Raw genomic sequence first — 16,422 nt, 5'->3', positions numbered from 1 at the left:
TAGCGGCCAGACTGGGTAAGGGTGGGAGAAGTGACCAGAGGCCCCTGCAAGACGGCAGTTCCCAACGAAGTTGTGTACACCAAGACAGCAGGGTTTTAGCCAAGCTGGATGTCTGAACGTAGCTCATTCCTAGACACATGGGAGGCAACACTTTATGAAACTCTTAGAAATAGCTGAGACAGGGTGAAGGGGGCTAATTTACAGCTGAAATGCAGCGGGCACCACAATAACATAACGAATGCACACCCCATTCGGCGTCGCTGCCACATCCTGGCACCTGCTGATGGGTGGGAATGAGGAGCGTGGGTGTAAGCAGGGGCCAGGGGAGAGTCCAGGAGGCCTGACAGACAGGGGATGTGGTGAGATGAAATGCAGGGCCTGGAGCAGTGCCTGCCCGCCAGAGCAGCCGTCTCAACGCGTCTAGCCTCACTCCTTCAAGGACGCTGCCCACTGAAGAACACGGCGGATCAGGTTCGAATCTGCACGTCGAACAGTCCTCACCCAGGTAGGAAAAAGCCAGCTCTGTCCTCGGTCGGGTTTCAGTACAGAGGAGGACGAGGAAATGAACTTCCAAACCACGTCCAACGTACAGGAGTTCAGCTCCAAGTCCTGAGAAATTTCTGAGACGAAACCTTATTGGCCCACCCCCAGCCTGGGTCTCCCACCAAGCTCTGGACTGGGTGCCTGGCAACCCTTTCCTCCTAATTTTCTCAGTAACTACTTATTAAATGTCTACTCAGCTGCAGGTTCTCAGGCGGCCTAGCATCTGGGAAAATGTGTACTTGGCTCCTCAGAATTCACAGTCACAGAGGGTACAGCCACCTAGACAACTTTGCACAGTTCAGTGTCAGCTGACAGACACAAAAATGAAAGAGTCTGGTGGAAGGGAGGAAGTGTAGCCATCAGAAGATAAATAGAGTTATACCACCAAGCTCAAATTGTTGTTTATTAGCAGAGAAATCAGGGCAAAAGGACGTCTCCAAAGCAAGGCCCTGATTTAATCAAAGGGATTCAGGGAACCAGGGCAGACTCATCTTCAAGAGACACTAACAGGATGCTCACTTAAAGCAAATGTTCTGGGGCACCTGGGTGGCTCAGCGGTTGAGCATCTGCCTTTGGCTCAGGTCGTGATCCCAGGGTCCTGGGATCAAGTCCTACATCAGGCTCCTCATAGGGAACCTGCTTCTCCTCTGCCTATGTCTCTGCCTCTCTCTATGTGTCTCTCATGAATAAATAAAATCCTTAAAAATAAATAAATAAATAAATAAATGTTCTGAACACGAGCGAATGAATATCCTTACCCCTTTAGAAACTTGGCTGTGGCAGGAGAAAATGCTGAGCTAAATGATTCCGTTAGACTGCCACTTCTAACCAACTCCCCCTGTTCTTTTGTCCCTTTTTCAGGACTCTGTCTTTCCAGTAGAACATACCTACCTACCTTGCTACCTCTCTCCCAATGATAAAGGTGTGCCAGGGTCACAGGGAAGCCTGATCTTAACCTTAGAGTAGACAGACACTTAGTGTCTGGAAAAGGGTTAAGGCTTCCGAGCAGAGCAGCCTATGGAGGGTGAATGTTCCAGAAGGCAGGATAGAGTGGAGGTGACCATGACCTTCCAATCAGATATCAATCCCTGGTCCAATGTGGCCTCTTGAGGTAGGGACGGTGCCTTAGTTGTTGCCGTACCTCCTGCTACACCCTCTGGTACTGCAAACTCTCCCTCCATGTTTATGGAATGAATAAGTGAACGCCATCCTCAGAGCTTGTCTAGCCTGCTTTGTGCAGAGAGTAAAACTTCAACGAAGCCCTCAGGTGATCCCTCACACTAATAACACTCTCAAAGCCTTTGCCAAGCTCTCAAAAAGGCCCTCAGTGGTATCCCAGGCCTGTCTCTGCCTCTTCCCCTGTTACCCGCTGGCTGGACTTTCCTGGTGCAGGAGGCCGGGTTCAAGTCAGCTCAGCTGGGGTCTTGTGAGCACTGCAAGCCAGAATGAAGAATGTGGTATTTTTAACCACACAGAAGTCTTTTATTTTTATGTAGCTAAATGTATCTGCCTTTTCTTTTATGACTTTAAGGCTTTGTGTCCTGTATAAAAGGTCAGGAGCCTTCTAACATTCTCAGGTCATAAACTCACCTGTGTCTTCTTCCAAGGCCTTGATTGCTTCATTTATTTTATACTTATTTATTCAATACATTAGGAATTTTGTGTGTATATGGAATAAGAAAGGGGTCCAGACTGACTTTTGTAAGTTGTCCCCACATTACTTAGGGAATAATCTCTCTTCTCACACAGATACTTAAAATGTCACTTTACTATAACTAAATTCCATATATAGGTGTTCACTAATCTATTTCCACTACTCGAATTTTTCTCCAAACTAAATTGGTTTAATTACTGCAGTGTCATATCGTTTTAATATTCAGTTAGGCTAATCTCTCTTAATTACACTTCTGTTTCAGAATTTCATCTATTTCATTGTACAAAATGAAGAACAGTATCATTTCGCCATATCCCTTAAAAAAAAGTCTGCTGGCATTTTAATCGGGATTTCCCTTTTTTTTATAGAGAGACTTAGGGGAAATGAGGATTTTTACAATATGCTGTTTTGTTACTCAAGGGTACCGTAGCTCTCTCTAATGGTTTAAACATTTCATGTTCCCAAAGGTAATTTTTAAATTTTCCTCATAGCATTCCTATATGCTACACTTCACTTCATATGTCTTCTTAATGCTTACTATGCTTAATTAGCATTTTTAAAATTCTAATAACATGCTGTTTCCTGTTTTTGGAATACTTTCCTACCACTTCTTCATTTTGCAAATTCCACTCATTTTTCAAGGCCTTCCTCTAATATCACTTGCTTGTAAAGTTTTCCTCGGTTCAGTATACACCAGGATGGACCGCTCTCCTTCCTCTATGCTCCTTTGACAACTTATGTGTACCACCATCACACCACTGGCCCCTGGCAATTTCTGTACACAGGTCACTCATCTTCCCTAGACTGAGAGCTCTGTAAGTAGAGGAACTAGGACCTCCCTCTACTCCCAAGCATTCAAAGATTACATCAAGTGAATGAGTGGATCAATGTCATATGCTTCTTCATGTTTCAGTAGCATTTTTGCAGTGCTAACGACAGTACTCATAAATGGTAAAATTTCTAATAATGTGATAACAGGTTTTTTTTCCCTTAAGCACAAGCTATGTTTAAAAATGCAGAAAATTATCTCATAATGAAAAATCATAATAATTAAGATTTTTTTATTTTTTATTAAATCAAAATAATTAAGAAATAAACACTAGATACATTATTTTCGTGGCATATATTTCAGCTTAATATAAAGAGGCAATATTATGGTGTGTACAGCATACTCTGGCATTAACAAGACCTGGATTTAAATCGAGATGGTCTCAGGCAAGTTACTTCTTCTCTGCCTCATTTCCTCCGTCTGTCAAAGGGGCACAATAAATACCTTCAGAATACAAAGTCTAAGAAATATCTCAAACTGAACTGCTTGATTCCCCACTCCCCAAACCTACTCCTTCTACACTCTTCCTCATCCCAGTTAATTACATGCTACCCTCCCAGGTGCTAAAAAATAAAAATAAAAAGAGAGAAAGAGAAGAGAAGAAAGGAACAGAAAAAAGGAGGCATCCTCAATTCTTTCCCTTTCACTCCATGCTTCCAACCCACCAGCAAGTCCTATAAGCACTTCCTTAGAAAAATAGTTCCAGAACTCAGTGACTTCTCACCAGCTGCTCTAAATCACTATCTTCTCTTGTTCTGGCCATTACAATAGCCTCCTTACTGGTCTTCCTGCTTACTACAGTCTATTCTCCACATGCATGACCAAGCAATCCTTTTAAACTCCATCAAATCAAGTCACAAGTCTGCTGAGAACTACCCAGGGCTCTCCCATCTCCATCATTCTCACTCAGAGGAAAACTCAAGATCTCAAAGTAACCTGCAAGGATGACAATCACATCCCCCAACTCTCCAACTTCTCCCTCCTTCTTGCCTGTCCTCTCTGCCCCAGCCACACTGGCCTCCCTGCTGGTCCTCAAGACAGACATCAAAGCCTTTGCATTGTTTGTCTCTGCCAGAATCTACATGACCCTCCTCACTTCCTTTGGGTCCCTGCCCAAATGTCACTTTATCAAAGAGGCCTCCCACCCTCATCCCATATAAAATGGCACCTTCTCTGGCCTCATTTCCCTAGCAGTCTCTCTTCTACTTGTTCTTCATTTTTCTTTATAGCTCTTTATCACCACCTGTCACATTATATATGTTCATGTGGTAAGTGGCTGTCTTACTCCAATGCCAAGAACAACCTGAGTACTTATCAGGTGTTCAACTAATACTTATTGAATGACTGGACACACGAACACAGAATTTGTAACTACAATTCTACAGTTTATATAAAGTCTAGCCACAGAATAGATTCTCCTAAAATAAACAGTAACTAAGGAGCTGGTAAAGAAACTAAAATCATCACTGGATGCTCAGGCTCATCATCACTTAACCCAATTGCTTAAATGAATCAAAATAAAGATTCTCTTGTTTTACACAGAACAACAACAACAAAAGTCTCCCTGGGATCCATTAGAGGTTGCCAACCTAAACCTCTTTTCTACATTTTATTTGTAAGGTTTAAAAATTATGGCTTTCCCCCCTTCCTCTCCTTCCCCCAGACTCTGGGGCTCCTCTCCTTCTGTTCATTCCTATTTGGAGCTGAAAAGCCAGAAATAGCTGTTTACTTCATTGTCCTCATTTCCCTGCATTGTTACCATTCAGTTCTCTGGTGGCTACCCTGTGGTGGACGTGTTTTGTACATGAATTCTCAATCAGTTGGAGAAGAGAAACTTGAGTAAGACCTTGGACACAGTTTTAAGCAAAACATATTACAGGGTATTTTCCTCAGGAAAAACTATAAGTTGACCCTAATAGTTTCATTTATACCATCAAATATTGTTTTCATAGGTAATGATATTATAGAGCTGGGGAAAGAACACACTGTATAAAGGACTTTAATTTATTAAGATGTGGATAGCAATAATTTTATATGTAGAGTGCTTCCTCTTATAAGCTTGAGAAAAACAATCTAACAAAGGACCAGAGTCCTATGATCTCTAGTCAATCAGCAAGTAATTTCTGAGTGCTTGACCCATAATGCCTGCTTTCTTTGTTAGTCTAATGGAGGGCTCAGTAAGACAAAAGATTTTCTATGTACCTCTACTAAATAAGGACTTGCCCATTCAGTTATCATAAAACAAACTACGGATGAATTCCTTAGAGTGATAAATGCATATCACATAACTTTCCCAATAAAATAATGCAACGTACTAGGGAAATACATCTCCAATACATCAGAGAGAGTCATCAAGTAGGTAGTGAGTCCAAGAACAACCGCAGGTAAATCGAACACTTTAAAGCTGCTTCAAAACCGCATTAACTGCAAAAAAGAACCATTCATTTGGGATGCCTGAGTGGCTCAGTGGTTGAGCCTCTGCCTTCAGCTCAGGGTGTGATCCAGGGATCTGGTGATGGAGTCCAACATCAGGCTTCCCGTGGGGAGCCCGCTTCTACCTCTGCCCATGTCTCTGCCTCTCTTTCTGTGTGTCTCTCATGAATAAATAAATAAATCTTGAAAGAAAAAAAAAGAACCGTTCATTTAAAATGATTGACCGGGGTAGGGGGTACCTGGCTCGATAGGTTAAATGTCCGACTCTTGATTTCAGGTCCAATCTCAGGGTTGTGAGATTAAGGCCTGTGGTGGGCTCCAAGATTCTCTCTCTCCCTCTGCCTTTCCACCCACCCCCTCAAAAATAAAAATAAATGAATAAAATGACCATAGAGGGACCCAAGATACTAAACATTTCCATTCCACAATAGCTCTGCACTAGATAATTTACCCCAATAGAAAGTAAATTCTATTATAGAACATGAATTACAGTCCCCCCACCAAAAAAACCCACAAATACTCCAAAATTTCATTTGGGTTTGACTTTGTACTAAATGTTATTGTCTACAGTAGTAATTACATCTGAACGTACCAAGTTCCCATGACAGGGAACAGCCAGAAAAAGTGCTGGATTGAAAGGGAGGAAACAGCCAGCCTACGATTTAATTTAAATTTTGATGCTGATAATGTACAATGTAGCTAATGCTACGAATAAATATTCAGAAATTGACCAAAATTCTATCTTTTGAGACAAAGGAATACAATTCTACCAAAGTATGTTCTGGCTAGAAACTATTAGGGAAGCCATGGTCCCAATTTGCCTGGCATAGCCCACTATCTAACTGCTGTCCAGTATCCCATCAGGTTTAGCATTTGTGCTAGACAGAAATATCACATTTAGATGATTACTTATATGGTACATACAAAATACATTATATATTCAAATGGAAGCAACAAATGTTGACTAACCCCTAATTGCCCCAGCCACATTTAATGACAAATCTTAACACCCTTTACTATTTTTCTAACCCAAAACCATGAGAATCCTCACCCTGGAGTGTTCATTAAATATTTGTTAAATTACTCCATTAATTAATATATGAGTACCATTAGTCCAGGAATGAATGACAATTGGAATAAATCTGGCTACTTTAGGAGAAAGGTTCAATAATTATTATCTGATTGAGTATCAGTGAGAAAGGTCAAAAGATCAAAAAAGTTAACTACTGCCCATCACAGTCTTGCTTGCTATCAAAAAATTTACAGATAAATGGTTGACAATTCTATTCTTGGAGGAAGAGGAGAGGAGAAAGCATACATTTCCTTAACTGTGGAATCCCTTTTATAACTAACATAAATTGCAACTCCCCTGGCTTCTGTTCCCTTCTCAATAAAGAACAAATGTAATAACAATTTATCCTAGCAAATACTTTTTTTACTCAAATCCAATCTCTCTATTTTCAATGTTTAATAATCTTATTTTAGCTCTATCAATCCCTCTATTGCTCACATATATTCTCCCTCTCTCTTTTCCTCTCTCATTCTCTCTCTTTCTCTCTCTCTCTCCTCTCTCCTCTCTCTCTCTCTCTCTCTCTCTCTCTCTCTCCACCCTAAAACAGTTTCTGGTACCATTTGTACATGAGTTGGTTTTGGCCTGAGGCTGTTGTCTGTGACAGAATGATGATATTTGTGTTCTAGACCATAAGGTATTCACAAAAAAAGCAAAGAGCATACCCGAACCTGCATGGTAGAAAACAAGAGATAAAAAAGGTGCTTCAGGTGAGCCTGCAGGAAATGGAGGGCTGGCTCTTTCCATAGGCTAGAGTCATAGGCACCTGTGTAGCCTTGCCATGCTTTTTCTAAGATGGGTAGACAAGACAGGCTACAGGAGAAGACAACAAACTTCAAAATGTTTCTCACAAAGTCCTTTAAGAAAAATGAACAAAACTGGGTCTTTTGGCACAGCTGCTTTGCATTTACAAACTACACATTTTGAGAGAGAACAATGATACTATACCAGTATAGTGAAGGCAACATGTGCTGTCAATTCCTAGTGACATTATGAAATATAATGAGTACAGACAGACAGTTGGATTTTCATTGATGTGTGTTTGATTATGAACTCTAGGAAGGCTCAATAGATGTCTATGGGATGGAAGGATGGATGGATGGATGGATGGATGGATGGACATACAGAAGGATGATATTCCTAGAGAATATCATCATCATTCCTGCTACTTTAACCAGGGTGAAATGCTAATAACCACTCACATTCTTTTTCCTTTCTTTATCGAAGTACATTGGAAACCAGGGATCAAGCAGATGAGGGCAACCACAAGTGAAGTACATTTGAGGTCTTACTAAGCAGCATCTTGTGAATGGAGCAACAAAATGTCAAACTGTAGCAAGTGATTAGTACTACTTATATCAACAAATACTGATATAGATTAAGTTAGAGAAGAACCTGAAACCATAGGCTCATGAAAAAGAAATATTTCTCCATAAAAGACGGTAAAGACTAATTTACCATCTCAAAGGAAATGTTCCATAAATTTTACAAAATTGCATCTTTCATTTTAATGGGCTCTATTAATTAGTGCTGTTTTGTTCCTTCCCTAGAACTGAGTGAATTAGTCAGGTGCACATAAAAATAGGATCAAGTTAAGAACACACACTTCTCCTGGGGGAATGGCCTCACTCCCTTCCCCTTGCTACAGTTGAACATGTTGTTTGGCCATTCTGTATTCGGTCTTCCTGTGTGGCAGCATTCTTAGCACTGGGATGTTCTGGTGTCCAGTACAAAGCTAAGGATAAGGCTCCGATAGCCTAGTCTGCCATCTGAAAGGAAACACAAGAGTGGGCTTTTGGCAAAATTTCTACCTCAATGAGAACTGCGGTCAGGATAAAATGTAACTCACTGCAACATTATTTGGCGATAAAATACCATCTTTAATATGCATTGTGGGCAGCTGCACAACCAGGGACAAGTTACTCTGAATGTTACCAAGAACAGACCTCTCACTTCCCTTCTCTGCATTTGGAGTTCTCTGTTTAGGAAAAGACTTTGATGTAAAGGCTTACCAGTTTCAGATGTCATCCCTCTGTCTTCCTGTTCTTTTCCTCTTCCCACCACAAATCTCCTGCCCCCAGATTTCCCAGACTTTTTCCTCCTCACGTACCCTCCGCTTTCACTCCTCCACGTTCCTACCTGTGCTGTTCCTTCTGAAAGGAAAGCACATCTTTAGTGATCTGCTGGCCAAATTCTACTCATCCTCCAAGATCCAACTCAGATTCCATCCCCTCTGTGAAGCAAAGTTGTTCTTGTTATCAGCTGCCACAATTAATTGACCCTCCCATACCTCGATGATAATCTTTATCACATCCTATTCTGGTCAGCTGTGTATATAACTTTACACACACACACACACACACACACACACACCCCTAACTCAGTTTACATTCCTCTGAGATGAGGACTAACCTTTTTAACTGGATTCTGTTAGTCCCTAACAGAATAAGGCATGGTATTATATTAAGTGATGTAAAACTTCCAAATAAGATCAGAAATATGTATATGTTCATAAAATGTTATTTTAGAACTTGACTAGCCCTCAAAAACACAGAATACACATGGAACATACATAAAATGACTTGATATTCATAGTTTTAAATATGAGCTGGTCTAAGAATTGGTTTTGCTACAAACTCATGAACATGCAAATCAAGTGTATTAGAATAGTTCCCTATGGGAGAAAAGGAATGGGTGAGGCACCTGGCTGGTCCAGTTAGAGGAGCATGCAACTCTTGCTCTCAGTGTGGTGAGTTTGAGCCCCACATTGGATTTAGAGATTACTGAAAAATGAATAAATAAATTTTGAAATAAATAAATAGATATCTAAGATAAGGGTCTGATGAACTGATGACAGTGAGCCATGACCTAAGAAAATATGATCAGCCCAAACTTTTTTACCTGAGGTCTCAAAATAAAAAAAAAAAAAAAAAAAAGAGAGAGAGAGAAAAAGGTAATGCTGTTTACAGATCCAATGTGGGAACAATTTAACCTTCTGAAAATCTTTTCTGGAACATGATTCTCCCATTTGTGGGATACTGATGTCAAAAATTATTTCTCTTATGTAAAAAAAAAAATCCATTTATTGAATTACAACCCATTTATTTTAATACAGTTCTAGAAGTGTAATGTGTTGCTGTGATGATTTTTTTTCATATCAAAACTAATAATGGCTAAACTTGGCTTACAAATATATCTTATTTTCTTCAGCTTGATAAACTGCTTGAGGCTCCGTAACTCACAGAGAAGAAAAACTTAGCTAATACAGGCCAGAATAATGGCCCCCACATAACACCAAACAAAAATCCTCCATGCATTCATCTTTACAGCATCAACCTGGCAAACTGATAAAGGTGGAGTGATGCAACTGGTGGTTGTAACAGCCATCCATTTCCAGGAAGAAGTAACAGAGAAAGAAGAAACAGAATGGAAGTCCTCCCTTTATCAATGAACAGATAGAGTTTGTTGAGCCCCACGATAAGCCCCACCATAAGCATAGAAGTGGAAGAAGTCAGCAAAAAGGAGTGTAGCTCTGGGACACCCGAGTGGCTCAGTGGTTGAGCGTCTGCCTTTGGCTCAGGGCATGATCCTGGGGTCCCTAAATCGAGTCCCATATTGGGCTCCCTGCATGGAGCCTGCTTCTCCCTCTGCCTGTGTCTCTGCCTCTCTCTGTGTGTCTCTCATGAATAAATAAATAAATAAAATTAAAAACAAAAAAAAAAGGAGTGTAGCTCTGATTTTTATAGTCCCCCTGTACCCCAACACTGCGGAAGGAACCACTGTCCAGCAGAGGGCTTTACTGCTACTCTAGAAAGCTGATGGCAGCCCTCGCCCATCTCTCTGCCTGCAGTAGATACAGCCCAGGACTCAGCACGGTCTGCAAACGAAGCCCCTAATGCCAAAGCAAGGACAGTTGAGGCCAATCATGCCAAACTATCTCTCTCATTCCTGCAATCTGACTCATGGAAACGATGAGGAGCTCCCAATCCCTGTTCATTTCCTCTCCCTTCTTATCCCATTCTGCCTTGTGCTTCTTCCCTCTGCACATCTGCCACCACTGACAACCTTCCACTGTGCTGTCTGGAACCACAGCTCCTTGTAAACAAAGCTCCCTACATCCTTGGCCTTTCCCCAAAGTGCCCTCTGCATCTCCTGACTCAGCTGAGATTTGGCTCTCCTCTCCCTGGCAAGCATTAAATCCTGCACCAACTTGCTTTCCAGGTCAGCACACATTGTACTATTTCTTTTCTATGCCCCTCTCTCTAAAAAGCCTATCCCTCAATCCATTCTTTGTCATCTGGCTCATCTAAGAATCCAGATCATTCTCCAAGAACACAACTTTCTTTTCTTCAAGATCTCATGGTCCTTACCCCCATGGCTGTATTCAGGGTCACTCTTTTGTATCATCATAATTCTCTCTATATATATCCCATATTATCTTTCTCTTTCTCTCTGCACTCAGCATATCCTATTTTTATAAGCATTTATGTATTTGTCTCTTCCACAAAACTACGAGATCCTTGACGGTATACACTGGGTCCTGTTCACCATTTGCTGGCACATAACAGGTGTTCAATAAATGTTGAATGAATGAATAAAGACCTATGTCCCTGACTTGAGAAAATGAATGAATGGGGAAGAACTGATACATTTTTTTCTTTACTGGATTTTTCTCTCAGTCTTTTAAAGCTATGTCTACTTGCTAGCAAACAGAAAGATGTATTCAAGGAAAAGTCAGCTGTCTCCTCTCCCCACCCTTGCCTTTGAGGTAAGTAACCCTGGTGTGTACTGTTCTATGATACTCTCTGTGCCTACAGAGCACACACACATGCACATAGCTCACAAAACTGGGATTATATATTACATACACTTTATTCTAAAACTTGCGCTTGGGACCCCTGGGTGGCGCAGCGGTTTGGCGCCTGCCTTTGGCCCAGGGCGCGATCCTGGAGACCCGGGATCGAGTCCCACGTCAGGCTCCCGGTGCATGGAGCCTGCTTCTCCCTCTGCCTGTGTCTCTGCCTCTCTCTCTCTCTCTCTCTGTGTGTGTGACTATCATAAATAAAATAAAAAATAAAAAAATAATTAAAAAAATAAAAAAACAAATAAATAAAAATAAAACTTGCCCTTTTTCATTTAAGTGTATCATGACCATCCCTCCAGATCAAACACATTTTGGAGCTAAATCGTTCTTTCTAAAAGTTGTGTAATAGTCCATTGTATGGATACACCATAACCTAGTCACTCATTCCCCAATGGATGAAGATTCAGATTTCTTCCAGTTTTTTTTTTTAAGATTTTATTTATTCATGAAAGACACAGAAAGAGGCAGAGACATAGACAGAGGCAGAAATAGGCTCCCCACAGGAGCTCAATGCAGGACTCAATCCCAGGACCCTGGATCATGCCCTGGACCAAAGGCAGACACTCAACCACTGAGCCACCCAGGCGTCCCTCTCTAAAATTCTTAATAAAATCATTTTTCTTATGAAATTCAGTAGTTTTCAACATTTAAAAGATATTTTTACCCCACCATAACCTACAAGCATAGATATTAGAAATAAGCAGAGATCATTTCTTAGATTAATGACATTTATCTTTCCAAAAGTCTAAAGACCTTCCCATTTATAAATTAGGTATTTAAATAGACACATTAACTTTCTGACCCTGAAGCCTTATCTATACTTTCAGGAGTAAGAGGTGAGAGCAGATCTGAATTAGAAAACCATAGCAGGGACTCCTGGGTGGTTCAGCGGTTGAGCATCTGCCTTTGGCTCAGGTCATGATCCTGGAGTCCTGGAATCAAGTCCCGCATCAGGCTCCCTATAAGGAGCCTGCTTCTCCCTCTGCTTATCCCTCTGTAACTCTCATGAATAAATAAATAAATAAATAAATAAATAAATAAAATCTTTAAAAAAAAAAAAAAGCTCATAGTTTTGACATCTTTTGTAAATAAATAAATGGCAAACAGACATTTTTCCACACGAGCTCATTTCAGTAGCTATTCTACTAGGTAGTCTGCTAATCACTTGGAATTGTTGTTGTTGTTTACAAATTCATAAAAATAAAAGTGCTTCATAAAAACATTGGAAAAATCCTCAGTCATTTGTAAGATGTAAGAAGTTCTCGTCCTCAAAACAAGTAGGAGGAAACACAGTGGGAATAGCAAGTTAACAACAGTAGGGGTCAAGTAGCCTTGTTTCCTTCACTCTGCATTTACCAAATGACCCTGAAGGTATCAGGAATTCCAACCTACTTACAAAGACTCTTTCCTTTAAATCTCAAGGATAGGACATTTTTCTCTTTCTTTTTGGTAAATCAATGATTGAGATGTTTACTATAATATTCAAAGGACTAATAACGAAAGACCATAAAACCATGTGATGTGATCAGAGGTCAGACAGACCTGGATGGAAATCAGGATTTGCCACTTACCAACCATTTGAGCTCAGGCAAGTTACACAATCTTTCAATACCGCAGTTCCTTCATCTGTGAAATGGGGAGGTAATAACAGTATCTACTTGTTATTGTGAAAATTCAGTGATTTAATACATGTAAAGTACCTGACACACAAGAAGTCTGCAATAATGGATATTAATTATCATGGCATTTTGCCCCCGCAATGTTAGTCAGATTTTTAACTGTTAAATGCAAAATTATCAACGCAGAATTTGAAGAGAAAACAAGACAATTGAGTGACATGTCTATGTCTGACTCCAAATCATTCTTCTTGGAACCAGGTTCAAGAAGAATACGTGAGAAATATTGAGAAATATCTAAGGCCAACTTAAGGCTCTACTCCTCTGAATCCCTGGGGCCATCCTCATTCATATCCTCAGATAAGCCACAGAGACCCTATAATAAAAAGGACCACAGACAAGGAGAAACTTCTAGGTGTGTGTGTGGGGAGGGGGAGGGGGGTGTTTCTTAATGCACTTGATGCTTGGTTTCTTAATGAACTTGATGCTTCTTAGGACATACCAGGTTCCTAGTAGTTACATGGTTCCTACATTGCGCAAGGTACTGTACTAAGGGGTTTTGGTGATGTAAAACTGTATCAGAAGTGGATTCTGACCACAGAGACCTTTACAACCTACAAGAGATATTCTTCACATGTTCTTTGTTGTACTTAGGACAGAGATCAGAACCAAAAGCCTCGGTGTTAGAATACAGTTCAGAGATTGTACAGCTGGAATCATTTGGAAGATCCCATACACACACCCAGTCCCCTCCAGTCATTCTGTTCCATCCTCTTTTTTATTTTCTTTAATCACAAATCATTAAGCAATATTAGGCAGGTAGTATCTTGGGGCTTCGTGTCACTTCTATAGCCCAGTATCTACAAATATAAATTCTGTCTTCCACCTAGCCCTTACCACCTCATTTCCAGGTATGGAGCCAACTGACCATATTGCCAGATCAACAAAGACCTTAAAAAGTCCTTAAAAAGAAATTTAAATATTAGAAATTAGTCTATTCGTTACATGCCACCAGAGTGAACCCTGAAAAGCAGCACTAAATTATCCAACACGTTATTAAATTCCTTAACTGCCCCCCCTCCAAAAGCAGAGTTAACCCTTCAGAATCAAAAAAAAAAAAAAAAGACACAAAAACAACTCTGCAACTCTTTCAAGTTTTACGGTATCAAAAAGGGTGGTACTTACTGCTTTGCAAATAAACTTTCTAAAGATCATCAATATTTTCCTTAAACGCTTATGGCAGAGCAACCAAGTCACTTCATTTTAATTGCTGGCAAACTGCACAATGACTTGATCTCTTTAATATTTCACTCATAGTAGCAGCCCCTGAGCTATGACTAACCCACTCTTCCCAGCATCACCCCTGGCTCCAGATGGCAAAAAATACATTCCCTTCACTCTTGCCTGAAAAGCAATTTGGATTTTTCCTTCTTTTTTTTTTTTTTTTTTTTTTTTAATTTTACTTTCACCCGGTTTTACCTGCAGTAATTGTTTCACTCCAGAAAGAAAACGGGTGGGGCGGGGTGGGGGTGGGGTGGGAGGAAGATTAATGCTAAAGAGGAGTACAGGTATAGGGAATTTACTTTTTTTTTTTTTTTTTTTTTTAAATGGGGGTATAAGCACTGCAGCTTTAAATCTTCCTGCATCAAGCCCTGGATTCCTTCCATCCCCAAGCTGCAAAATGGTAACAAGAAAGGAGGAAAAAAATGCCTCTTCCTCTCTCCCGGACAGCCCCTGGGGCGGCTCCCCAGCAGGTCGGGCAGCGGGAAGCCCATCCCCCACGCCCTCCCAGCCCAGCCGCGGCGCGTCCAGGTGAGCCAGCGCCGACCTGGGCCCTCACGCTTCACCCACATCCGGGGATCAAGGTCAAGGGCGAGGGCTGCCTTCCACACCCCCGCCCCCGCCCCCGCCCCCGCCCCCGCCCCCCGCAGCCGCCCAGAGCCCAGGGATCCGCCGCCAAAGTTTCAGGCCGGGCCGGGGCCAGCGCGGCCCCCGCAGCCCCCCGCGCCGCGCACCTGCCGGGCCCGCCCAGGTGCCCCCCGCCCTGCCTGCCCCGCGGGCCTGGCGCGGGGGCGGCGGCCGGTCCCACCTGGGCCCCACTCACCCCTTGCCGCCATGGTTCAGGCGCGGGAGCCGAAGCGGGGAGGGAGAGGAGCAACCCGGCCGGGCGTGGGGAGGGAATTACCCCCGAAACGCACCGCAGCGCACAGGCGCCGGCCGCCCGCGTGGGGAGGCGCTGGCAGCGCGGGGACGCCGCCCGCAGGACACCTGGCCGCCCGCGGGCCGCTGCGAGGCCGGCAGGCGGGGCCGAGGCGACCGCGGGGACCGGCCGCGGGGCGCGGCAGCGCTGACAGCCCGCGGCCCGCGCTGGGCGGGGCCCGCCCTCGGCCTCCCCCGCCCCCGCCTCCCCCGCCCCCGCCCCCGGGCCTCCCCCGCCTCCCCCGCCCCGGCCCGGCCCGGCCCACCCTGTCCTGGGCTGCGGCGCCAGGCGGGGCTTTTGTCCCCAGCGAGGTGGGGCGTGCACTAGGGGTCTGCGTCTTCCCCTCCCACCCACCCCCCCCCCCCCCCGGCTGGGATTCTTGATTTAAAATAATTAATAATAATATTGTGGCTGCTGTTAGGGGCTTTGCAGCCTCCTGCTTTGGTCCCCGAGAAAGCAAGCAAGAAAGGGCCGTTCTGCTCCCTCCCCTAAGTGATGCCCCAGGGGGGCTTGGCCCTCAGTGGGTACAAGGCCTTGGGCAGCTCATGCTTGGGGGGTCAAAGCAGAATTAGTGACCCACGCACGAGCCCTTTCGAAGTCGTCTGGGTGGGATGGGCGGGACTCCTCTTCGGAGGCCTTGGAGGTAAGCCCTGCAGACAGAGCTTAGCTTAACGGAGACGCCCCAGGAATGTCTGTGGACACCTCTGAAGTGTCACAGCTCGGCTAGGTTGGAGACTAGGGTGCACGCTCCAAACAAATCCGCTTTTTCCATATGCCAGGGTAAAAAGAATATACAAAAACAGCCTTCTAGAGCCCAGAAGAGAGACCTTGATGGTGGAGCCTGATGGTAGTAAGCAACATAACAAAGCCACCAGATCCAGAAGTTATAAACTGAAGACGTGGAATTCTAAGCTTTCGGAACAATCAACAGCACCTTATTTAACCCGTAAGACTGGTGGGAGAATTCCAAGTTTCAGGAATTCACACTCACTCCCTTCTCTGTCAGCTATTCCTCCGTGCACGCTCACAACACACATTCTAGTTATTTTCTACGTGGGCGCTTCCCAAATCCGTCCTGAGAGGTGCAATAGGTGTGACAATCCAGAAGTATTCAAAGAACGGATGAACATAATAGCTCCCGGGGGGGGGGGGGGGGGGGGGATAACAAATTGGTGGAAAATTGAGCATCATCAAAGAAAGCCCAATTGAATGAT

The 16,422-nt window shown here is 43.1% G+C and overlaps 1 protein-coding gene across 5 annotated transcripts in view; it reads right to left on the bottom strand.

The window, feature by feature from the left end:
- Positions 1-15,298, bottom strand: part of ABLIM1 (actin binding LIM protein 1) — a 284,940-nt gene extending 269,642 nt beyond the window's left edge. For 2 of the 5 annotated variants that reach the window (XR_012020544.1, XR_012020549.1), the window contains exon 1: positions 15,113-15,297. Coding sequence is in view for 1 of the 5 variants with exons in the window: in XM_072805191.1 (XP_072661292.1) it covers positions 15,113-15,125 (13 nt within the window). In the remaining 4 variants the exon portion in view is untranslated. Of the gene's footprint in view, positions 1-12,963; positions 13,019-15,112 lie in introns of all 5 variants that reach the window. The other 3 variants (XR_012020547.1, XR_012020546.1, XM_072805191.1) reach the window with 3 other exon arrangements.
- Between the last annotated feature and the right edge of the window lie 1,124 nt (positions 15,299-16,422).

This window comes from Canis lupus, chromosome 29, assembly GCF_048164855.1.
Source record: "Canis lupus baileyi chromosome 29, mCanLup2.hap1, whole genome shotgun sequence".
Classification (NCBI taxonomy): Eukaryota; Metazoa; Chordata; class Mammalia; order Carnivora; family Canidae; genus Canis; species Canis lupus.
Note: the sequence above shows the minus strand (reverse complement) of the source record. Positions and strands in the feature narration are given on the sequence as shown.